The 25,733-nt window shown below is 44.8% G+C and overlaps 1 protein-coding gene across 3 annotated transcripts in view; it reads right to left on the minus strand.

Annotated features, from left to right (window-relative positions):
• Positions 1 to 25,733, minus strand: part of ZFYVE26 (zinc finger FYVE-type containing 26) — a 68,042-nt gene that overhangs the window by 30,844 nt on the left and 11,465 nt on the right. For all 3 annotated transcript variants that reach the window (XM_024997474.2, XM_005211968.5, NM_001205789.1), the window contains 14 exons: positions 22,876 to 23,079; positions 21,039 to 21,650; positions 20,423 to 20,509; positions 17,238 to 17,306; positions 16,467 to 16,618; positions 14,232 to 14,433; positions 13,119 to 13,382; positions 10,811 to 10,930; positions 10,552 to 10,716; positions 9,166 to 9,384; positions 8,468 to 8,570; positions 6,835 to 7,580; positions 4,805 to 5,001; positions 741 to 845 (listed from right to left, as the gene is read on the minus strand). In XM_024997474.2, coding sequence (XP_024853242.2) covers positions 741 to 845; positions 4,805 to 5,001; positions 6,835 to 7,580; positions 8,468 to 8,570; positions 9,166 to 9,384; positions 10,552 to 10,716; positions 10,811 to 10,930; positions 13,119 to 13,382; positions 14,232 to 14,433; positions 16,467 to 16,618; positions 17,238 to 17,306; positions 20,423 to 20,509; positions 21,039 to 21,650; positions 22,876 to 23,079 — 3,245 coding nt within the window. The remainder of the gene's footprint in view (positions 1 to 740; positions 846 to 4,804; positions 5,002 to 6,834; positions 7,581 to 8,467; positions 8,571 to 9,165; positions 9,385 to 10,551; positions 10,717 to 10,810; positions 10,931 to 13,118; positions 13,383 to 14,231; positions 14,434 to 16,466; positions 16,619 to 17,237; positions 17,307 to 20,422; positions 20,510 to 21,038; positions 21,651 to 22,875; positions 23,080 to 25,733) is intronic.

Genomic DNA, 25,733 nt, shown 5'->3' on the forward strand with positions numbered 1-25,733 from the left:
ATCACCTAGGGATATGTCTCACATTGCCCCCCACCCTCGCCCTACCCACCCCCTTCCCAAAATAATGAGCGGCACAAAGGCAAAGGCAAAGGCTAAGTTGAATGACCTTTAGTTTCACCATCATCTAGCAGTGGTCAATAAAGGTTCCCTGGATGAGTCAGCACCTGAATAAACACATCTACATTTTGATCTATGATACAGATCAGCTTCTTAAAGGGTAAAGAAAAAATTTACTCAGCATTCAATGTCCAACAAACATGTGGAAAGGTAGTTGAGGTCATTAGTAATCATGACAACGTAAATTAAAACAATGATGAGATACCGTCTTATTGGCAGAAAGTAAAAAGCTGGACGATGCCAAAATTGCCAAGAAGATGCAGCAATACGGACTGTGAGTGGGAGACTAACTGGACCAGAACAATGTGGTAACATCTTAGTAAAGGTGAGGATGCTCGTGCAGCAGTTCCACATTGGGTATGTATTTTGTACCTACTGTGGACAGTGTAGGAAATTTCATGTATGAAAACAAGGGTGTTAGTTCAAAAGCGTTAACTGCCTTATTCTTTATACTTCTCCGAATGTTGGTAAGTTTCACATGCATAAAAAAGAGAAAAAAGAGTGTTATGTAATTATAGAAAAAACTGTGAACCTTGACATATGGAAAGGAGTCTACCTAACTGGCTAAGGAGGGGCAAATCTAGAAAGAGGAGGAAGGAGAACAGTACCCAGGAAAATGGTACCTTGGCTTCCAGAATCAGGTTCATGACAGTCGATGGGTCCTCAGCACAACAGTTCCTCAGGGCCTGCCAGTTACACCACACTGGGGTAGACTGCAAACCTAGAATCTAAGGGAAGACAAGAAAAGCTATCAAACCACACTGTAGTTTCTCTGTCCAGGAACAAGTCCCTGGAGTTTCCAGGGATGGGCCATCCCCAGGTCTCTGTACCAAACTTGCCAGGAGAGAGAGGGAATGAGAACCAATGGGACAGAGTGTTTGGAGAGATGAGTGAACCAATCTGGCAAGTATAACCAGAGAGCCAAGATTTGGAGTGGGGAGGCCCCAACTGTAGGACAGTTCTCAGAGGCTTCTGTCCTTTGCAGCTTGTTCAGTCTTCTGGGGTCACTTGTCCCTTGCTCCTTCATCTCAAAACTCTATCCAGGTTATTCTTCTGGCTTGAATGCTCTGTGGGATCACCCTTCAGGCAGCATTTTAGCTCAGCATGAAAATTGCTGAGGAAGAGTAGAAAGAAAATCTTTTTCACTTGCCATTTTCACTTTCCCTGGTAGGGCTCTGGACTCTGGTTAAACAGTACACTTGGAAAGATTAGCATATATGTATACTTGTTATGTAGCTGTATCACGTAAATCTATCTCCCTAAGCCTCTTGATCTTGAATATAACACATACATCACAAGAACCTTTCACTTGAAAGGTTGAACTGAAAGTGAAATTGTCACTTTCAGTTATCCCTTTCAAAATGGCTATTGTTATAGTGAAGAGTTCTCATAAAACATGATCCACTGAAGGAGGAAATGGCAAACCTTGAGGTAATTTTTGCCTTGAGAACCCCATGAACAGTATGAAAAGGCAAAAAGATATGACACTAGAAAATGAGTCTCCAGATCAGAAGGTATACAATATGCTACAAGGGAAGAGTAGAGGGCAATTACTAATAGATTCAGAAAGAATGAAGTGGCTGGGCTAAAGTGGAAACGACGCTCAATTGTGGATGTGTCTGGGAATGAAAGTAAAGTCGAATGCTGTATACAGCAATACTGCACAGGAACCTGAAATGTTAGGTCCTAAAGCAAGGTAAATTGGACATGATCAAGCAGGAGATGACATGAATGAACACTGACATCTTAGGAATCAGCCGACTAAAATGGACAGGAATGGGTGAATTTAATTCAGATGACCATTATATCTACTACTGTGGGCAACAATTTCTTACAAGAAATGGAGTAGCCCTCATAGTCAACAAAAGAATCCAAAATGCAGTACTTGGGTGCAGTTTCAAAAATGACAGAATCATCTCGGTTTGTGTCCAAGGCAAACCACTCAATATCATAGTAATCCAAGTCTAAGCCCCAACCACTAACACCAAAGAAGCTGAAGTTGACCGGCTCTCTAAGACCTTCTACAGCTAACACCAAAAAAAGGTGTCCTTTTCATCATAGTGGATTGGAATGCAAAAGTGGGAAGGCCAAGATACCTGGAGGAACAGGCAAGTTTGGCCTTGGAGTACAAAATGAACCTGGCGAAGGCTAACAGAGCTTTGCCAAGAGAACACACTGGTCTTCAGATCAGATCAGATCAGTTGTTCAGTCGTGTCCGACTCTTTGCGACCCCATGAATCGCAGCACGCCAGGCCTCCCTGTCCATCACCAAGTCCCGGAGTTCACTGAGACTCACGTCCATCGAGTCAGTGATGCCATCCAGCCATCTCATCCTCTGTCGTCCCCTTCTCCTCCTGCCCCCAATCCCTCCCAGCATCAGAGTCTTTTCCAATGAGTCAACTCTTCGCATGAGGTGGCCAAAGTCTTAGTAAATACCATTTCCCAACAACCCAAGAGATGACTCTACACATGGACATCACCAAACGGTCAGTACCAAAATCAAATTATGTTCTTGGCAGCTGAAGATGGAGAAACTCTATACAGTTAGCAAATCAAGACTGGGAGCTGACTGTGGCTCAGATCATGAGCTCCTTATTGCAAAATTCAGGCTTAAATTGAAGAAAGTAGGGAAAACCACTAGGTCATTCAGGTATGACCTAAATAAAATCCCTTATGATTATACAGTGGAGGTGACAAATAGATTCAAGGGATTAGATCTCTTAGACAGAGTGCCTAAAGAACGATGTACAGAGGTTTGTAACACTGTACAGGAGATGGTGGCCAAAACCATCCCCAAGAAAAAGAAGTGAAAGAAGGCAAAATTCTTAAAGAGATGGGAATACCAGACCACCTTACCTGTCTCCTAAGAAACCTGTATGTGGGTCAAGAAGCAACAGTTAGAATTGGACATGAAACAATAGACTGGTTCAAAATTGGAAAAGGAGTATGACAAGGTATAGCAGAGTACATCGTGTAAAATGCTGAGCTGGATGAATCACAAGCTGGAATCAAGATTGCTGGGAAAAATATCAACAACCTCAGATATGCAGATGATACCACTCTAAATGACAGAAAGTGAAAAGGAACTAAAAAGCCTCTTGATGAAGATGAAAGAGCAGAGTGAAAAAGCTGACTTAAAACTGAAAATTCAAAAAACGAAGATTATAGCATCCGGTCCCATCACTTCATGGCAAACAGAAAGGAAAAAAGTGGAAGCAGTGACAGAGTTTATCTTCCTAGTCTCTAAAATCACTATGGACAGTGACTGCAGCCATGAAATTAAAAGATGCTTGCTCCATAACAAACCTAGACAGTGTATTCAAAAGCAGAGACATCACTTTGCCAACAAAAGTTGGTATAGTCAAAGCTATGATATTTCCAGCAGTCAGGTACAGAAGTGAGAATTGGGACCATAAGGAAGGCTGAGTGTCAACAAATTGATGTTTTTGAATTGTGGTACTGGAGAAGACTCCTCAGAGTCCCTTGAACTGCAAGGAGATCAAATCAGTCAATCCTAAAGGAAATTAACCCTGAATATTCCTTGGAAGGACTGATGGTGAAGCTCCAATACTTTGGCCACCTGATGTGAAGAGCCAACTCATTGGAAAAGACCCTGATGCTGTGAAAGACTAAAGGCAAAAAACAGAAGAGGGTGGCAGAGGGTGAGATGGTTAGATAGCATCACTGACTCAATGAACATGAATTTGAGCAAACTTCCCTAAAAGACAGGGGAGCCTGGTGTGTTGTAGTCCATGGGGTCACACAGAGTCAGACACAACTAGGTGACTGAACAACAGCAACACTGAACTTTAACTGAAGTTTAAAATAATCTTTAAAGAAGACAGATTAAATTCTATAAAAACTCTTGACCATCACCAACAAAGACACCATATCCATAAAATGTACACAAAGCTCAAATATACAGGTATTCCTTGGGGGTACTGCGGGTTCAATTCTAGACGACGACAAAATGAATGTTATAATAAAGTGAGTCACACGAATTGTTTGGCTTCCCAGTGCAAATAAAGTTATGTTTACACTGTACTGTAGTCAATAAATTGTACATTGTCTGAAAAATGCACATGCCTTAAATATTTTATTGCTAAGAAATGCTATTTTTTAGCATCTGAGCCTTCATCTAGGTGTAATCTTTTTGTGACAGCAACATCAGAGTTCACTGATCACAGATCACCATAACAAATATAATAATAATGAAAAAGTTGAAATACGGTGAGAATTCTCAAAATGTGACACAGAGACATGAAGAGAGTAAATGCTATTGGACAAATGGTGCCAAGAGACGCTCAACACAGGGTTGCCACAGACCTTCAATTTGTAAAAAACGTAGTATCTGCAAAATGCAAAAAAGCGAAGTGCATCAAAAAAAAGAAAGGTATGCCTACACATAAAAAAGATGCTTTTTAGACTGTACAGCATCATTGCAGTGTTAATCTTGTTATGATTTTTAATCCTCATCTGACACATATATATTTAAAATCATAGGAGTCAATACAATGGGAACCAGGTAAGAGACCCTATCGATATTCACCTAAGAACAGAAGCTAGACACAGAGAAATAGCCAGGCCTAGATTTTGTTTCTTAAAATCCACCATCACATGAGAACAGGCTGGAGCTGGTAACAGGGTAAGAAGCCTACTTCCTTTCTCTTGATGCCAGGTCGTATACCTTCTGATACACCTGCAGCTCTGCGAGCTTTCTCCGTAGCTCACACTCCAGCCCATCTTGGACAGCTGTGTCTGAAAGGCAGTAGGCCAGGATCTCCAGGCACCACTCCAGGGGCCACCGGTCCACAAACTGCAGTGTTAGCTGACTTCTCAGACATGCATCCTTCACAGCAAACAGGAACTGCCAACCTTCTTTGTCTACGAGACAAAAAGATGTTCAGCAAGCCTGGCACGGGAGCTCAAGAGTCCAGGTTACTTCTTAAGAGAAGGGCTGCGTTCAGTTTTACAAACAGGAGCTGGGTGGGTCCTGAAGATCCATCCGACCCGAATTAGTTTTTACACTTGGAACAATTCTATGATGGGGACAGATGCTGTATCTTGTTTCTTGTTTATGCAAATGAAATCAAAGTCATGGGAGTTTCTGAAGAGAAAGGAGAAGAGAAGAGAGGAGAAAGGAAAAAAGGGAGAAAGAACGAAAAGAGAGAAGACAGAAGAACAGATGAGGAGCTCCATGGTTTGGCAAGCTGCATGCACAGCACCGTTTCAGACTCAACTTGTCAGCAGAACTTTTGGTTTTCCCTGTATTTCCATGCTGCTTCCTACATTATGACTTGAAAGTTATTGCAGGCAAACTAAGTGTTTTTTGTTTTTTTACTGTTGTTTTTACTTAGAAGCTCTCTTTCTCACACTCCCACATCATAGAGCTGAAACACAGACTCGAAGCCATTAAGACCTCGGAGCTGGTCATGGATTTCTCTACCTTCTCATGGAAGGATTTTCTCCTTTGCATAGAGAAGCCTAGGACCCACTCACAGCCTGCCTGGCTCTTGCTCCCCCTAGTGGAGGGCTGAAGGTCGCCACTCTCACCTCTGGGTACACGTCAGTCTCCTGGGGAGCTTTTATAGTAGGAGTTAACTAGCAGGCCCTTGTGTATGTATGTTTTAAATAATTTTTAAAAATCATTTATTTATTTACTCTTGAGTGCACTGGGTCTTTGTCACTGCCCAGGCTTTCTCTAGTTGCAGTGAGCACGGGCAACTTTCTAGTTGCGGTGTGCAGGCTTCTTATTGTGATGGGCTCTAGAGCACAGGTGTGGTTGTGGCTTCTCATTGTGGTGGGCTCTAAAGCACAGCTGACCACCTCAATAGTTGTGGTCCCATGGGCTCTGTTAGCAGGTGGGATCTTCCTGGACTAGGGATCGAACCAGTGCCTCCTACACTGGCAGGTGAGTTCTTTACCATCAGGGAAAGGGTCTGTTTTTATAAAGATTTACTAGAAGATAGCCACACTCACTTATTTATGGTCTATGGCTGATTTCATGCCGTAATGACAGATCCGAGAGGTTGCCACCAAGCCTGTAGAGCTTACAAAGCCCTTTACAGAAAAACTTTGCTGATTGCTCTTTTAAAGCAAACACTTGCCTGAACCTTATCATGGGCTTCTGGAAATGCTGCTGCTGCTGCTAAGTTGCTTCAGTCGTATCCGACTCTGTGCGGCCCCATAGACGGCAGCCCACTAGGCTCTCCCGTCCCTGGGATTCTCCAGGCAAGAATACTGGAGTGGGTTGCCATTTCCTTCTCCAATGCATGAAAGTAAAAAGTAAAAGTGAAGTCGCTCAGTCGTGTCCGACTCTTCGCAACTCCATGGACGGCAGCCTACCAGGCTCCTCCGTCCATGGGATTTTCCAAGGCAAGAGTACTGGAGTGGGGTGCCATTGCCTTCTCTCTGGCAATGGGGCTCAGATATTTGTAGTCTATAACATTTGCCAATGATTCTGATATGCAGGGTTGAGAATACTGGTTATGAGTGCCTGTCCCAAAGCTTGATGGGCTTGGGTTCTAAGCTCTGCTTCACCACTGACTATCCTGGGCAGTTTCCCACACTCTGGGCCTGGCTCGCCTCTCAGTATCATCAGACTATGGCGGCACCTTTCTCTAGAGTTCCTGTGAGGATCAGACATGATGAGCCACTCGGGGAACGCTCAATGTTATTACCACTAGCTGAAGGAGGGAGACACAGCTTTCTGCTCACCACAAGCCGCTGCACAGCTCAAGACTGCATCCTGTATGCTGCTCAAGTCGTCCACATCTTGTCCGTACACATCAGTGAGCTGAAGGGCCCGGCGCCAATCTCTAGCCACCAGGGCTTCCTCGAAGGCCTCGGTGAGCACGTCCAGGGCAGTGGGAGAATGGGGGCCCAGGAGGACGGTGGACAGACTGGCCTGGCCACAGAGACTCGAGGCCAGACTCTGCCCCTGCTCGGAGGACCCTCGGAGGGGTTCCCAGGCAGCCAGGAGGGAGGCCTCCAGCACAGGGAACTGTTCCAGGAGACGCTCACACTCCCGAGCTACCTGCTCGGCTGTCAGAGGCACTTCCCTGCGGCCACGAAGCTCCTTCCAAGACAAGCTGGTCTTGGTGACCTTTGACCCCCGGGAAGCCCCCAGACAGGCCACGGTAGCCAGCAGCTTCGAGCGGGACTTCAGAAAGGCCAAGGCGGAGGAGGTGAGGGCTGGGGGTGATGAGTCCCTCGGGGAGGAAGGGGGCTTTCTCTCCAGTGTGGGGTTCTCAGTTGACTTCAGGCAGCTCAGCGTGGAAAGTGGGAGGTCATCCAGGCAGCGGGAGGTGTGCAGCTGGGCCAGGGTGCCCAGGCGGGTCAGAAGGGCTGATGTCTGCTTGCTCTGCCTGGAGGAGCAGAGGGTGAGGGGCTCGCAGCAGCAGTTGACAATGACTTGTGGCACGCTCAGGCTCAGACCCTCTTGGGCCAGGAGGGCTGCCAGCCTGGAGGGAAAGAAGCAGAGGGCACGCAAGGCTTGAGTACCTGGGCACCATCACTCAATCTCCAAATTTCTTTACGTTTAAACAAACAGAGGTAAATGCAGACTCTCTGTTTGCCCCTAATCTTTTTAACTCAATCTTTTAACTTTTAACCCTAATCTTTTTAATCCCCTCCTCTTTTTAACTCAAAAGGCAGCCTATTAGACCCAATGCCCTGCCCCTTGCTTTTTTACTTAATAACACATCTGGTAGATCTGTCCATATCCATCTACAGAGAGGCCCCTCATTCTTTTTTTTTTTTATAGCTACACAGCATTCCATTATCTGGAGGAACCTGAATTTAACTAGTCTCCTATTAGTGGACGATAGCTATGCCACACAAAGTTGTGATAAAATGACTTAGTACATACAGCATTTTTCATATGTATAATAAAGCTTTGGGATAAATTTCCCAATGTGGACTGCCAAAAATGTCAAAAATGCGGATCGTCATTTTAGTGGACATGGACAAACTGCTTTCCCACAGGGGCTGTACCGATTTATATCCTGCTGGCAATCTGTGAGAATGTTTGTTTTCCTACAGCCTAGCCAACTAATTGTGTTACCAACGTTTTGGATTTTTGCCTACTCTTAAGTAGAGTCACCTCTTTATTTTATTTACTTATTTATTTTTAATCTGATTTTAACCCCTTTATTTAGATGGGGATAGGAAGAAACAAGGCACATTGAATTTTAATGAAGCCTGCATAAGAGTAACTGCAAATTAATGGAAAAGTTGAAGAAATCTCCACTTCCTGTACTGGACTCAAACACAGCTCCACTGAGCCCTTGGTTTCCTTGATGAAACAATTAGGAAGGCCCATGCCTTACACTCATGGGGTGGCTCCTACCTGTCTGGGGGTACTTGTCGCTCAAGCAGGAGATGTGACACCAGTTGGGAAGAGCTTTGTTGCAGGAGAACAAAGGGATTTCCTACCTTGACCTCCACGTGATCTGCAGAAGTAAAGAAAGTGATCTTTGCATCACTGACCGCAACATTCAGAGCCCTATTTTCCAGACTCACCAACAAAAATAGTGTCAAAACTACATGGAAAGTCCTTTCATTGGTATTTTTCTAGGTAAAAGGTATTCTTGACATGATCCTGACCACAGGTTTATCACGCCTTAGCACTGTTCTAAAGACTTCCAACCACAGACACACTTCAGTGAACAGGTCTAGCCACAAATAGCAATTTCTGCTCCCTTCCATGCGACTGAAGTGCAGGTAATACTTGCTCTGTGGTAATACTTGCTCTGTGGACTCGAGTAAGCGTCTGGCATTTTAAACAGAGACTCAATTCCTCTTCTCAGTTCTCATATCCACAGTAGATCGAAGATCTGAGAGAGTATTTTTGAGTCATTAATGCCATCAAAATGTACTGAATACTCTCGTGTGCTGTACTACTGTATGAGGCATCGGGGAGATAGAGGTGAATAAGAGAGGACCTCATAAATCTACTGCTGCACCTAGAACCTCTTCATCGTGTGCCTTCTTCTTCCTTGCCCTAGACACTTGTGGGCCGGTCCTGGCTGTATTCCTGCTACTTACCAGGCTCAGAGCTCAGGCTCCGAAGGAGAACAGCAGCCAGGGTGCTGCAGTACCTGAAGAAGGTGCCCATGTAGTCAGTCTGCTTGCCGCCTGCTGCCGTCTGTTTGCCCAGGTTCTTCTGGAGGAGCTGAGCCTGGATATACACAGGGTGGGCCTCGGCCTCCGGAGCTTTCTGGGCCACCTGCTCCACCAGGGAGGAGAGTGGGGTACTCCTGGGCTCTGGGAAGAGTTATGGAAGGAGAAGGCATGCAGTCTTGAGTCTGTGCATCTGGCTTTGGGTCAATTTCCAACACAATATGGGAACTGAGCCTCTGCTCAGTTCTGCATGGGGCATCCTATAGGTGGGTATTATACTTACAAGGCAGCTATAAAATCCTAAGTTTAAGAAATATAAACGCAAGTATATACTGCATGGGGCATCCTACAGCTTGGGTATTACACTTATAAGGCAGCTACACAATCCCAAGGGCTTCCCTGATAGCTCAGTTGGTAAAGAATCTGCCTGCAATGCAGGAGACACAGGTTTGATTTCTGGGTTGGGAAGATCTGCTGGAGAAGGGATAGGCTACCCACTCCAGTATTCTTGGGCTTCCCTGGTGGCTCAGGTAAAGAATCTGCCTGCAGTGTGGAAGACCTGGGTTTGATTGCTGGGTTGGGAAGATCCCCTGGAGAAGGGAAAGGCTACCCACTCCAGTATTCTGTCCTGGAGAATGCCATGGACTGTATAGTTCCTGGTGTCGCAAAGTAGGACACGACTGATTGACTTTCACCACACAATCCCAACTTGGTTCCCCGTGCAAGTGATTCTCAGCCAGGAAGAGTTCTGAGTCTGGAGAAATTAGGGTGAAGAGTTCCAGTTTGAACTCATCTGCGAAATGCACAGCACTCTTTTGGGCACGGTTTGCCAATGTTTATGGAGTGACTTCTGGGTATATCTTTCACTAGGAATGAGAAACGTGCACCAGCTAATGGTGCGCTAAGCATCCCTTCACTTAGGAGGTGGGCAAACAGGTGGGATTAGTTACAAGACCAGTCCTGGTTAACTACAGTGCTGGTAGGGCCCACTGCTGGGCTTCCCAGGTGGTGCTAGTGGTAAAGAACCCACCTGCTAATGCAGGAGACTTGGGTTCAGTCCCTGGGTCAGGAAGATCCCCTGGAGGAGGGCATGGCAACCCACTCATGCCTGGAGAATGTCATGGACAGAGGAGCCTGGCGGGCTACAGTCTACAGGGTGGCAAAGACTCGGACATGGCTGAAGCGACTCAGCACACACACTCAAGGGCCCACTTCTGAGTCCTAAGCCTCCCTTCCAATGTGCTCCTTCACGCTCCGCTATGTCCTTTCCCTAGTTCAACCTCAACTGCTCCCTCACAGAAGGACTGGTACCTGGCAGCTCTAGCGCTTCTCTTAGCGACTGCAGGATCTGCTCCAGCTGCTGGGAGAGGGTGGTGTGGCTGGCTACACAGTCCTCGGTGAGGCTGGGCCAACACATCTGAAGCAGCTCAGCAATGCTGCACCGTGGGGGACCTCCTCCTTTATCCTCTCCACTCTCTATGGAGAGCAAACGAGAAAGAAAAAGTCAGGTCTGATGCTGACCCAACGTTCCGAGTCCAGGAGATTAAAAAAAGGTAGTTAAGCAGCTCACCTGATTTGATTTGCCCGGCTGACACAAGTGGGTAATTGAGAATCTTACTGATCTGCTGAAGAACGCCTGGAAAACCTCGAATGCCATCAGCATTGACAAATACGTGGTCTAGCCGGCGACCTGGAAATGGATGAATCAAGAGGGAATGCAGAAAAAACACAAGGTACTTTCAGAGATTGAAAGTCCTGTATTTACATGTCAAATTTTATCTCCTTCAATATTAAGGGGGAGGTAGATGCTGTGCCAGTTGAGTAGACCAGTAAATCTGGTGTATTCCATGCTTGTGGTTCCAGGGCTATCTGCGGCAAGATGCCTCAGCTGTCCACAGCAGCAGACCCAGGAGCTCTGGTATTCCTGGGGAATTGCTGTCCCAAGCCAACCAGGTACTTCTTGTGGATTTGCCTTGGTACCTTTCTTAGTTGAGAATTTGATCTGGTATCCAGTCTCCTCTGATTATTTTAAATGGTATCCTGATACCCTGACTAGACTATAAAGAACTTTATGTAGAGATTATTCCTTATACCTCTCTTGTGCTCCATAAACTTCAGATAATCTGGAAATGCAGCAGGTACTAAATTAATTCCTGATTGGCATGAAACCAGTTGGCCTGAACATTATATAATCTTCATTCATTTTGGAATATAAGCGCTAGACGAGGGGGCAGTAAACTGTTCAGTAAAAACAGCATTGTGTATGCCACAGCACACTTTCTTAGAACAACTATGTCAGCATTAAAGGATTTCAAGCCAACCGCTCAGAAGTGATTTAGAAGGGTGTGCATAAAAGAGTTAACACAGAAGGCCTGAGACTGCTATCCTCAGAAAGGCCTGCTGGCAAGGCTGGTCCTTGGCTGGCATCTCCGAACTTGACTGGTAGAAGCTTTTCTACACTGACAAAATTTTCCCTAAATGATGGAAGTGACTGATTGTGCCTAAACTGTACGGTGTGGTTTATGCTGAACACCTGCCTTCCTTCCGAGACTCTGGAAGTTTGGTACATGTTGGGCAGAGGGTGCCTTTGTCACCAGCCCCCAGTAAAAACCTTGGGCTCTGGGTCACTGATGAGCTTCCAGTAAACAACATTTCACATTTGTTTGTCACAACTTACTGCTGGGAGAGTTCAGTACGTCCCGTGTGATTCCAGTGGGAGAGAATTGCTGGACGCTTATGTCTGGTTTCCTCCAGACTTTATCCCATGAGCCTTTTCCCTTTGCTAATTTTGCTTTGTGTCCTTTTGATGATACAATTTGTAGCCATGAGTATAACTGTATGCTGAGTCCTGTGGGCTCTCCCAGCGAATCACTGAACCCAGGGAAAGCTACTCATGTCACACCTGTTCACCATTCCACCCTCCGTATTACTCAGAGTACGTTCCTTTCTCTCTGCCTCGTCAGTCCTTCCAGTGTTGGGTGTGTGTATCAAGGATGGGCGGGGAGTGACACTTTGCCTAATTCTTTCTTCACATTCCTCTACCTTCATTCCTCTAAGAACTCCATAGACACATTCTGGGATATCATTAACCTCAAGGTACAATCCTCCCCTTAACTGTGATCCACTAAAATTTTCCCTTATACCTGGTGTACAAGTTTGAGACCCAGGTTTAGAGTGAAGTGGGATTCACTGTGGAGGAGGTATGCAGTTTAGGGGCACAAATTCCATTTGTACCATTTTTGGAAGGCAACTATATTCACCACTGTATCACCAATGCCATTTGAACCAGTTTTGAATGTTTATCTCTTTCTTGAGTTTATCTATAAACCAGAAGAAAATTTCCCCAAATGACTGTAGACTATTATGTCTGTTAAGAAGGTGAGATTCTTGGGCTTTCCTGGTGGCTCAGTGGTAAAGAATCCGCCTGCCAATGCACGAGACATGGGTTTGATCCCTGATCTGGGAAGATCCCACATACCACAGAGCAAATAAGCCCTCATGCCACAACTATTGAGTCTGTGCTCTAGAGCCGGGGAGCTACAACTACTGAGTCCCTCACGTGCTACAGCCTATGCTCTGAATAAGAGAAGCCACTGTAACGAGAAGTCTGAGCACCGCACCTAGAGAGTAGCCTGGCTCTCTGCAACTAGAGAAACAGCGAAGACCCAGCAGGGCCAGAAATAAAATAAATTAAAAAGAAAAGAAGGCAAGACTCTCAATAGACTAGTCACCAGAATGGACATGAAGAAATAAAGAAACAATCCTTTCTCCTTGTCCCTCCTTCCCCAGTAACTTTCTTCCTGTACAATTATCAAGCATCTCAGAACCCTGTCTCCTTATTTGAGAATAAAGGGATCATGTGAAAGAAGCATACTCACCCTGACTCTCAAGGCTGCTGTTAAGGCGCCGTTCAGCTGTTTCCAAGAGCTGCTTGCCGGTTTTCCAGAGCTGGCACTGTGAGCAAGCCAGGTCAAACGCAGCCATGGCGGGCGGGCTGAGGTCTTCCAGAACCTCTTTCAGGGGAGCAGTGAGCTCCATTGGGCAACTGCTTATCCAAAAGTCCTCCTGGAGCGTGGGGATGGGGTCTCCAGAGGTGCTGAGCAGCTTGTCGGTCACATCAGAGATGGAATAAAATACCATCCCTGGACACCCAGCGGTTGGGGGTAAAAGGCAAGAGGTTAAAATGATGCTCACTACCACTTTTATTTTGAGAAGTAGTTATAAGGTCAGGAGGAGTAAGGGTTTCTTCCAGGTCGGGCCTAAAAGTAGGCTGAGAAAGAATGTGGTAGGTCTGTGTGTGCTCATCTGAAAAGATCTCTAAAATATATTGCTAAAAAACCAAAGCAGAAAATAGTACTTGTTATAAAAGCCCATTCATATTAAAAACAAAAAGCATATGCATATATTCTTTTGAATCTGTAAAGAAAATTTCTGGGAGCATATAGAAGGGGCAGTGTGTGATGGTAACTTGATATATACAGCCTAGACCGGCAAAAGATGTAAAAAATGGGACAAGGTTCCACTTTCAAGAAACAATGAAAGGATGAGCTCTTTCTACAGTACAGCCAAGGTTGGGCCTGGAGATCTGAGAACCCCAGGCCACAGATGTTAGACAAAACTTCTTCACTTTTTAGGAATGTAAAATAATCCCTGAATAACTACATGGGAAGAAGATACACTAATCAATTCCCCAAAGCTCAAGATAATGGCCATCAAAACCCATGGTGGAAACTGCATTCACACTCCTCAGTATAAGTCACGTAGGACAGACTTAATGGAATAGTTCGAGCAGCAGGTGAGAGACCCCTGTGGTCAGCATAGTTGGCCGCAGCTAGAAAATGACTCGGGGGGTGTCAGGACTGCTGTTCTTCAAGGCAAGCGTCCTGCCCTGGGTTTCTGTCATCTTCACAGTGAGCCTCTGGTTTGGGTGGTTTCTTGCCCACACCCTCCTCCCACAACTCCCTCAGCACCCGACAAGAGGGAAGCCGGACCTGCGGCCGCAGCGCTGCCGATGGCCTGCAAGGTGGAACGGCCACTTCCTGTTCTTCGGATAGTGCTGCTGCCCCCGTCTGAGTTCTGGTTTTCGATTTTATGTTCTACTTGGGCCAGCTCCTGGATCACCTCCTGGTAGCGCTCCATGAACATCAGCTCCCCAGAACCGTGTGAAGACTTCAGGTTGAAGGTGAACACCACCTGTCATAGAGAGAAAGGAGTGTGGCTTTTGGTGGGCCTGCTGGAGTGGGGAGAGTCTACAGATCTGAAATCTTGCCAGGCATCAGCCTCTGGCCCTGAGACAGCTGCTTTGGGGGGCTGGAAGAGTGCTGGATGTGCAGAGAGTAGATCAAATGTAGAAATGACTCATAAAAGTCAGCAAGAGAGTCACCAGAGCCCCGGCAGAATATAGGCAAATGATGTAGACAATTTCAAAGAGAAAATACATGTGACTAATACACACATGAAAAAATGCCTTCCCCTCCAAGTAGGATTCCTGTATTTCTCACAGCTTGCACACAGTCCTCTTAACATTCCAGGAGGCAGCACAAGCAGGTGTTACGTTTAACTCCAGTTTTCAGGTGAGGATATCAAAGCTCAGAGGGAGTAAGGGTCTTTCCGATTTTTAAATTTTAAATTCAGGGAATTTAAAAGTCATACTACTGTGCATCTATCATAAGGACAAAGTGTAAAAATAAACTCTCAGGGGGTGGTGGTAGAATGAGCTGTCACAATCTTTTTTGAAAAGCAATTTGGCAATCTATGGAGCTTTAAAAATGTTTATATTCTTTGACTCAGTCATTTTTATGAGAAACTTTCTTAATGAAAAAATTCCAAAGTCTTAATGTGTAAAGGTGATAATCTTTACACTAGTTATTACAATGATTACAGGATTGAAAATAATGGTCAAACACAGCTACATGATCAGATAAGGTTACTAAAATCAGTTACAGAGCAAATACTTGTAATGTAAAAAGGCACTAAAATTTTAGATTCAAAGTGATCTTGGCTCTATATAAAGGTCACATATATTTCAGAAAGACATTGGCAAAAAATATACTTTTATCTTTAGTATTGGTTCCTCTGGATAATTAGTTTTAATCTTATTTTATTTTCTGGTGAATACTTTTTGGCATTTTCTTATATGCACAACTTGCTCTGTAACCAGGTTGAAAAACTTCTATTAAAAAAGAAAAGAAGAAAAGAAAAACTCAAATTCTCAGAAAAGGAAGTGAGCACTTTAGTGGTAAAGCATCGGGGACCTCATAACTGACTTCTTGGTTTGGGTGTCAGAAAGGCTAGTGAGAGTCCTATCCTCCTGAGAGGGACAGAATTGTTACTGTTATTAAAATACAAGAGCTAAAATGTGTCAGAGGAAGTTAAACAAAAATTATCCCATTGCATAGATGTTTCCATGTAAACTCACATGAAAGAAAAATTCTGACCTGTGTGTTAAGAGACCAGCATAGGCATCATAAGTACAACAAGAGAGTTTTAAAAATTACAATGGTGGGTTTTTGTGCTATTACATTTAAACAATAGCAGAGGATTCCTGTATTTCTCACAGCTTACACACAATCCTCTTAACATTTCAGGAGGCAGCACAAGCAGGTATTACATTTAACTCCAGTTTTCAGGTGAGGATATCAAAGCTCAGAGAGAGTAGCTCAGAGGGAGTAAGGGTCTTTCCATTTTCACTCCCTGCAATTTCCCCTACACACATGAACCTAACAGTCTGCTAGCCCCCCTCCACTTCCTGCGTATTGAACTGGCTTTCTATTTCTTGTTAAAAATGGTCTGCACAGTGATTTCTAACTATATAAAACCACATATACGTTCAGAGAAGGACTACAAGGAAAGACATAAAAATCAATGTTTTGATTGCCGCCCAATACTTTATCTTGCTAAAACACCATTTATGTTAAGAAAACAAATGATTCAACAGCTTAAATCTCCCCTAGGCTGGCTCTTGAAATCCACAGTGCTCAATGGGGTGGATCCCACCCCCCCACCCCCACCCCCATGGGGTGGATGGGGTTCTGTACACGCAAACTCCCTCCTGCTTCTCCTGCTGGAACTGCGCCCTCGGGTGCACCCGAGTGGCTCTGGCTGCACACACACCTGCCTCTACCTGTGGCCCGCGGGTCCCGGAAGGTAAAAGGCTGCCCTAGCGCTTTCCTGCGACAAGGTAAGGCTGAGGCTCCTAACGCCTGTTGCACAAGAAGCCAGCTCACCTGGTGGGCTTCTGCAAAGTTCCCCCGGAGGATGCAGGATGCCAGCAGTGACTCCGGTGGGGAGAACATCATGGGGATGAGTGAACTGTGAGGCTGCGGCTGCAATCGGCCCTCCAGCTCGTTCTTCCCAGACGCAGCACTCAGACTTCCCTCTGTTGGGATACAGGAACATGGGCGGCTATGGAAGGGACAGCAATTGGGGAAAAACTATCCTGTCACCTGCTGCCCAACTCCTATCCTTCTCAAAGTCCTCTAAAAGGTCTATAAATAGATCTTGGTTTTTCCTCAAATGAAGGGCACACCTATGCTATCATCTTTTTATCTTCTTCTTAAATCTGAAGTACAGTTGAAGTAGAGTTAATATTGCATACTTTCAGGTGCACAGAAAGTGATTTGGTTATATCTCCTCTTTTTAAAAATTCTTTTCCGTTACTGGTTATTATAATAAGTATAGTTCCCTGTGCTACCTACCCAGTAAATCCTTGTCTATTTTATATATGGTAGTGTGTATCTGTTAATATGCTAAATTCTTTAACATATTAAATATAAGACTTTATCATCTTTAAATGTAAGACTTACGTACCAACTACTTTCCTTGGGTATTTACTTCTGTTTCTCTCTACTGATGGGTAACTCAGCTGATAGGGAAATAGCCCCTTCACTGCTGAACACAAGCAAGAACTGCTCAGTCCAAGGTTTCACATCAGGGTGTATGACAACTCTATCAGGGCAAAGTTACTGGAAGTTGGCAACTGGCAGGGACACTGATACCTGAAGTACTTGTGCTCAGTTCACTACTCGTATTTTCCAGGGATGATCTGGAACCTTTGTCCTGGTCATCTAGAGGTATTAGGAAGAAACAGAGAAAATCAACCATCAGTACCTTACAGTGCAGAAAGTGGGAGGTTGGCTTGAGAGCTGAGATCCAGGTAGAGTGAAAAGATAATGAGTAGTTACTACACCAGTGGCTCCTTCTACAGCAAAACACCAAGTTCCTACGGACCTATATATATATGTATATATATATATATAATTATTTCCCCCACCCGCTGCCCAGTGGTGAGTCTTTATTCCTTTTAGCTGAGCTGTATTGCTCCCCTTGCAGGGAGGAGAATTTCCTCCTATCTCAGTCCAGCTGCTCCTTCTGAGCGCCCTGAGAAATGGGGATCCATCTTCTTAGTCTCATTCTAGAAGGCTCCAGGCTTCCTCAACTGATGGTCCGCTTCCCCTCCAGCACGAAGATACACCTACCAACAAGCTCCAGGGAGGGGTGCTGGCCCTGGCAGAGGAGCAGGGTCAGGAACTGGGGTGAGAGAAGCGACTCAGAGTCTGGCTGAAGGTGCTAGAGCAGCAGCTGCAGGAGTGGGCCCAAGAGGTGAGAGCGAGGGCCCTGGCTGGACCCCTCCCTGGGCACACTGATGGCCCCAGGGCGGGCTTAATATGACCCCAGTGCCCATTTGGGTAGAAGCTTATACCAGTGGTTAGCAAGCTCTGGGTCTCAGAGCCCCAGGAGCTTTCAAATTACTTCTAGGGGTCACCGACCCCCATCTGCCCACTAAGCACTGTCAACAGTCTGAAAAAAAATAAAAGCACAACTATGATAGCCAGGAAGCAGCAGGATGCCAAAGAGGGTCACAAAAACTTTCTGACATAGAAAAGGTGGTCCTAGTACTTGAAAGAGTAGGTAACCAAAGTGTAAGGCCAGGCAGGCTGAAGACCACGATATTGAAAGCCCTGGAGAAAAAGCATCTTCTTCTCAACACTTGCTTTCCTGAAGTGCTGGGGCTTTCAAGGGAAGCTTGCTATTCCTTGTTGTGAAGAATATGTAATTTGAGGGTAATGTCAGGCCACATAAGGCAGCCTCCTTGGCTTACTGTGGGGAAGGAACAGACAGCTGCGGGAAAGAGAAAATGAACTATGCATTTGGGGTTGGATCAGCCAGGTGAATGCAAACTATGCCTTTTGACTCCAATTAACTGAGTCACTTAAGGGGCTCAGCCTTTAAGTTTTCCGGTTCTCTCTCCATATCTTCCAGTCTGGCCAGGATGCTTGCATCTCTCATTGCCACTTATCTAAAGCCAACTCATTCATCCATGTTTGGTTCAATAGTCAACTCTTTTATAAAACCTGTTTCTCTGCCTTTTCAGGCTATGCTGACCTTCCCTTCCAAGAGATCTCTTCTGTTTTCAGGCCATGCCACTGGGCAGTTTAAGTTTTTCATGGGTATTGTTTATGCAGGTAAATTATAAATTCTTCAAAGGCAAAGTCCCGGTTTATGCCTCATTCACCTCCCTCAAAATACCCAGTATTTTTTAGGGCACAGTAAACTATTGAAGAATTACCTGTTAATTATTTAAAAACTAACACAAATCATAATGGAATATGACTATCCAAAATTTAATACTTCTGTATAATGCTCAACAGACAAAATGCAGCAAAGCCTGTAGCACATAATGACAGAATATTTTCCTTCAGGTATAAAGAGCTTCTTACAATTCAACAAGAAAGACAAACCCAATAGAAAATATGGACCTGAGACTGAAAATTATAAACAGCCAATAAATATATGAAAAGACACAATCTCAAACTAAAAATTAGTATTAAAATGATGACACACCATTACTATACTAATCATATTGGCAAAGATTAGTACTACTCGTTTTTTTTTTGATACTCCTCATTTTTGATGAGTGTATATTCAAATAGGCTTTTATATACAGATGATGGGAGAGTAGATTGGCCTGCCTTTTTGGGGGGCGATTTGTTACATCTATATTTTGTACCCACATATACTTTGACTTGGTGAAGGCAATGGCACCCCGCTCCAGTACTCTTGCCTGGAAAATCCCATGGACGGAGGAGCCTGGTAGGCTGCAGTCCATGGGGTTGTGAAGAGTCGGACACGACTGAGCGACTTCACTTTCACTTTTCACTTTTATGCATTGGAGAAGGAAATGGCAACCCGATCCAGTGTTCTTGCCTGGAGAATCCCAGGGACGGGGGAGCCTGGTGGGCTGCTGTCTATGGGGTCGCACAGAGTCGGACACGACTGAAGCGACGCAGCCGCAGCATACTTTGACTTTCTGTTAAACTGCTGTCTATATTATAGATATATTCACACAAGTATGCATAGACATACATACAGGGTTGTTTACTGTAGCACTGTTTATAGGAGCAAAAAACTAGAAACAATTTAAATGCCCACAAAAGGGTACGTAGGACAATGGACTCCTAAGCAGTCTTTAAAATAAGTGAAGTGACTTCTCAATACGGAGTATGATACATTTACATATGTAAGAGAATGTAAGTGAAAAAAGAAAGTTGCAGCTCTCTCTATATGGTAACAATGAATCTATATATCTTCCCAGGTGGCACTAGTGGTAAAGAACCTGTCTGCCAATGCAGGAGATGCAAGAGATGCAAGTTTGATCCCTGGGTTCGGAAGATCCCCCTGGAGGAGGGCACGGCAACCCAGTCGAGTATTCTTGTCTGGAGAACCCATGGACAGAGGAGCATGGAGGGCTACGGTCCATAGGATCACACAACTGCAGCAATTTAGGGCACATATATATGCTTGCATTGCATAGAGAATTTCTGGGAGAAAACTACAAGCAGGGGTTATCTTAGGGGAGTGGGATTAGGATAATCTTAGACCACTTTTGTTTATACTTTATTTGGAATTGCTCTAAGATACTTTATCTTTGGGTGGTCCAGTGGTTAAAGACTCCACATTCCCCGCGCAGGGGGCCCATTTGGATCCCTGGTCAGGGAACTAGATCCCACATGCCACCACTAAGACCTAGCACAGACAAATACATAAATAACAATTTAGAAAAAAAGATACTTTATCTTTAAGAATTGCTTGACTGTTTTAGCTTTAAGAATACTAAACAAGCGGCAATACACCATCTGCCTGGTGCATGGGATGGAGGCATGGGGAGAGCTCTTTGGATTACCTGCCCGGCTCTTTCTTGTCCGACGACCCCGGCGGAGACTGGGGTGCCGTGTGGTGATGGGTCGGTATCTTCGGGAGGGTTGTTCCTCTGAAACAGCAAACCCAGTGGGTCATATGGGAGGGTGATCAATTTTTTTTCTAATTGATGTATCACTGCTGCTGTACAGTATTATATAAGTTATAGGTGTACAGTATTATATAAGTTACAGGTTATATATAACATATAATGTAATATTGTATATTACAGTTGCACAATATAGTGATGCACAATTTTTAAAGGTTATACTCCATTTATAGTTATAAAATATTGGCCCTATTCCCCGTGTTGTACAATATATCCTTGTAGCTTATTTTATACCTAACTGTTTGTACCTTTTACTCCCCTACTCCTATACTGCCCCTCCTCCCTTCGAGGGTGACCAATTTTGAGTTGGTCCACCTCCTAGGGTAATAACAGGGAAGATCTGAACCGGACTGTGAGCCGTGGAGCAGTCCCCCAGTTCTGACAGGGGTGGCTCTGGTGATGTGTCTGGAGCTAGTTGGCTCTATGCACTCCTAGCTCTCTCCCGTATTCCCGAGATGCTTCTTCCACCTCCCCTTCTGTTATCGCCTCTCACCTGAGCCCTGGATGCTGGTCACCACCTTGTACCTCCACTGGGCCTCCGAGAGAACCTTGGAGAACTGGTGCAGGCGACTCTGCAGTCCGTCTCTGCTGCCCGAGCCGCTCTGGTCTTCCAGCAACTTTGGCTTCTCAGGGGGACCGCGGCTGCTCAGCTCATCCAGCTGCTCCTGGAGCAGCCTGAGGAAGGCTCCTATCGCAAATTCATCAGCCAGGAACCCACTGACACTGCTCGTAAAGTGCTTTAGGTCCAAAAAGCTGTGCCCGTGAGGCTCCGGGGAACTGTCTTTTGGCTCTGGCTTCGGACAGCTTGGAACTGTGTAGGCCAGGCCCCTGGCGGTACCCAGGGCACCCTGTTCTGACTTCCTCTCAGGCTGTGCTATGTGCTGAGGGCTCTCTAATGGGGACCTCAAACCCAGCGGGCCTTTCCCCTCAACATCATCGTCCTCAGCGTAGTCCTCGGGCAGGTGAGGCTCTGGGTGAAGATCGGCAGAGGTGATGAGGAGCAATGAGAAGACGTTTTCTAGAAGTTCCAGGCACAGAGAGTCAGGAATACTGCACAGATACTGTTGACACCTGGCCAGGTATGTTGAGAAGAGATCTGAAGCACCTGAAGCAGCATGGGTAAGAGAAGAGGCCAGAGAAGGAGAAGGAAAGAGAGAGAATGCAAACATTAGAAAGAGTACTTGCCAGACTCAAACACTTTCCCAACTTTAACTCATTTCTTTCTTTGTAACGACTCAGGGAACTGTGGTTACAGTCAGAAGAACGAGAGACCGCTGAGCCATGTCTTCATGATTTGCAGAAAGATTTTGTTCCCTTAAAAAGCACAGCTGACTGAGCACTCAAAATTTTGTTTCTGCTTTTTGAAATTAGATTATTCCTCATCTTGGAGAAGCACTCCATATTTCAATTCCTACAATGAAGACAGCCTTATCCCTCATTTCCATTTTCATTCACTGTTACACTACAGGTGGCCACAGGCTACCCAGATCGCTTAAGACATACTCACTGGTCAAAAATGACCATGCTTAGAGGTGAAGGTCTATTCCAAAGCTGCAAGGGAGAGATATATATGAACACAAGGCACAGAAGGCATCATAAGGAGTTGCAAGTTATTAAGAAAAATGGAAGAGAATAGGACAGAAGGTTCTTTCAAACTGTAGGCTGTGACCCAAGACACTGACTTAGCTGCACTTGAAAAAAATGAAATAAAATAGAAAAATAATCTGGAGTGTGCTCTGTATGGAAGGGTAAGCAATGTTTCTTGAAAGTTATTTCAGTTTTGTTGTTGTTTAGTTCTTAAGTTGTGTCTCTTTTGTGATCCCCAAGGACTGTAGCCTACCAGGCTCCTGTCCATGGGATTTCTTAGGCTAGAATACTGGAGTGGGTTGCCATTTCCTTCTCCAGGGGATCTTCCCTACTCAAGAGATCGAACCTGCATCTCCTGTAGTGGCAGGCAGATTCTTTACCACTGAGCCACCAGGGCAGCCCTATTTCAGTTTATACGTCACATATATACATACACATAAAAGCACAGATTATATACCTAGGTACAAACTGAAGTGATGTAAAATACTGTGGGTTGAGTTAAAAAAAAAAAAAAAAAGCATTTGGAAAATACAGTACTAGATCAGACTCTGAGAAGTTATATAAATCACTTGCTTTCTCCATGTCCCTTTGATTCACAGAGGCTGATACATGGAAGAAATTAATCATGGGCATAATAAAAGGCCACCTTCCAATCCTGGTGGAAAAGTGTTCCCACGCAAAGAGCCTCCTGGGGCAGGTGGTGCGCAGCTTCTGCTGGGGAAGGGGTGAGGGCAGCGCTGTACCTGGGGAGGAGGGAGGATCGTTCATGGGCTCTGCAACTGAGGCCAGGTCATCAGAGGGGCCGTCTTTGCACTGCCGGCACTGGGAGTGCTGGTGTGAGCTGACGCACAGGGCATAGATGGCGTACTTCATGGCACAGAAGCTCCGGTAGAGAGTCAGGCTCTGACTCTGGCTCAGGTGTGCGGGGACGAGGGTGTCAGCTGAATCTGAATTGCAGAGAGAAACAGGCAGAACTTCAGGGTTGCTCTTTTTAGGCCAGGGCCGCACTTGGGGCTGAAGCACAGAGATATCAAGCTACTAGTCCCCTAAGTGTTCTCACCCTCTTTCTTTTTGGGCAATGTGATGGGTATCCCTTCCAGGTCTTGTTTCCTACTCAACAACAATGTCTAGTCCCCCTGTTTCCTCTTCCCCACCAACCTCCCCTCTACATATCTGTTCAACCCAGGTCTCCTGGCTATTTAACAAGTTTTCCCCTTGCATTTCTTAAAATACTTGTTTTTCCTTTTTTAAATAATTAAAACTTGTAGAAGTTTAGTCTACTTTTAGAATGCCGCATTATCCAAGAGGAGGCTTAAAATGTGTTTAGATCGAGAAACAAGAGAGCAAAGGTAACACAAAATTTTTTTTAAAATTGATATTTTTAGGAAAGCCCCAAAGCAGACATCATGGGAAAAAAAATACAAACTCTGTTGAGATTCCTTTACACTTATTTAATAATTTATAATTTTTTATTAAAAATTTGTTTTGAATTTAGGAAGCAGGGTCCCATAATCTTTACAGAATCTCTAAACATCTTAATCTAGCCCAAATTATTTCCATAGAAGAAGTATAACCTGTTCAAAGAAATAAAGCAAAAAGAAGAAAAAAAATGTCACCCACAATCCTACCAGCTAAACACAAACCACTGGTAGGTACATTCTGGTTTAACCCCTTTCACACTTTTGTGTACAAGTGTATGTGTTTAAGTTGAATGTAACAACATTTTGTATACAATTTACTTTTTCTACTTCTTACGAATCCCTTGGAGCATAAGCACTGGATTATGTTTCTTTATAAACTAAATCTCTGCTGGCTGCATATAGTTCTACCATATGAACCCTTTGTCTAGGCATATTCCTCAAGGGACACTGGAGTAGTTAGGGATGCTTTGCTACTACAAACCCTTACAGGTTTCCTAGTGATCAGTTCCTAGAAGCTCGGCCTTGCCAAGGTCAGGGTAATAAATAGAACAAGGTCAATATTGTTCTATGGCCTTGACTTCTTCATGGCATTACTGCCCAGAGCCAGGACTTGCAAGCACCCAGACAGGGAGTGGCTCCAACATTGTTGTGCCAGACGCCACTCTTGCCTTACTCTGTACCGTGTGACACGCTCAGTTGTGTCCAATTCTTTGTGACCCCATGGACTGTAGCCTGCCAGGCTTCTCTGTCCATGGAATTTTCCAGGCAAGAATACTGGAGTAGGTTGCCATGCCCTCCTCCAGGGGATCTTCCCAACCAAGGGATCGAACCCATATCTCCCTCATTGTAGGCAGATTCTTTACCCTCTGAGCCACCAGGGAAGCCCAAGAATACTGGAGTGGGTATCCTATCCCTTCTCCAGGGGATCTTCTCGACCCAGGAATCGAACTGGTGTCTCCTGCATTGCAGGCAGATTCTTTACCAGCTGAGCTACCAGGGAAGCCCTGCCTCATCTGAGTCCAGCCCTGTTATCACTCCTCTTTGCCTCTTCCAAGTTCAAGGTCTGAGTGTGTCCTGTGACAGAATTCAAATGCTTCTTTGGAAGATTTTTGTACCTATATGTGGAAAATAGAGTTCCAGTTCTTTTAGGAAATCTGCTAAAGTTGTCTACATTTCTAAAAAAAAAAAAAAGTGGAATGTAGTAACACTAGCTGTAGAGTTAGTGGTAGGTCCTTTAAAAAAGTAAATGGTGGGGTGGGATGAATTGGGAGATTGGGATTGATGTATATACACTAGTGATATTATATATAAAATAAGTAACTAGTGAGAACCTTCTAGAGAATGAAATGGCAACCCACTCCAGTATTCTTGCCTAGGGAAATCCCATGGACAGAGGAGCCTGGTGGGCTATAGTCCATGGGGTCACAAGAGGCAGACACGACCGAGTGACAAAACAGCAACAATGAGAACCTACTGTAGAGCACGGGGAACTCTACTCAGTGCTCTGTGGTCACCTAAATGGGAAGGAAATCCAAAAAAGAGGGGATATATGTATACATATAGCTGACTCACTTTGCTGTACAGCAGAAACTAACATAACACTGTAATGTAATTATGCACCAATAAAAATTAATTTACAAAAGTAAAGCAAAGCAATATCTAGGCTGAAAGACATCTACTGCCATATGAAAATGTTTGTTTCTCCCAAAGGTAAGGTCCCTGGCCTGTGTAGCAGATTGAGACCACACTATCGTATGATTTTTGAGAGCGGAAAGAGCTTGCTACGAGGGCTCTGAATTTACACCAAAGATCTAAGGCTAAAGTAAGGCTTTATTACTGTTTAAGGCAAGTCTTTCTTTGGAAAGAAAAACTCTAAAAAAGTTTGAAAAAGAATGTTCTAAGAGAAAAATCCAACCTGTTCAATAGACTATGAAGAAGGTACAGGAGGGAAGGCAGGCACAAAATGTGCTACGAGACAGCTAATGGACCTTAGAGACTCACCAAGAACTGGCATAGATACTGCCAGTGACAATGCTGTGAATCGCCACGTCACATGACAGTTCCTAATTCCATGGAATGAGGGTATGCTTGTGGTTCCTGAGCTCGATCCCTAAGGGACTGCTCTCATAGGATTCCCCTGGCCTCACCTAGAAAGGGGAGGGTGTCCCTACATCTCATAA

Source organism: Bos taurus, chromosome 10 (genome assembly GCF_002263795.3).
Source record: "Bos taurus isolate L1 Dominette 01449 registration number 42190680 breed Hereford chromosome 10, ARS-UCD2.0, whole genome shotgun sequence".
Taxonomy (NCBI): domain Eukaryota; kingdom Metazoa; phylum Chordata; class Mammalia; order Artiodactyla; family Bovidae; genus Bos; species Bos taurus.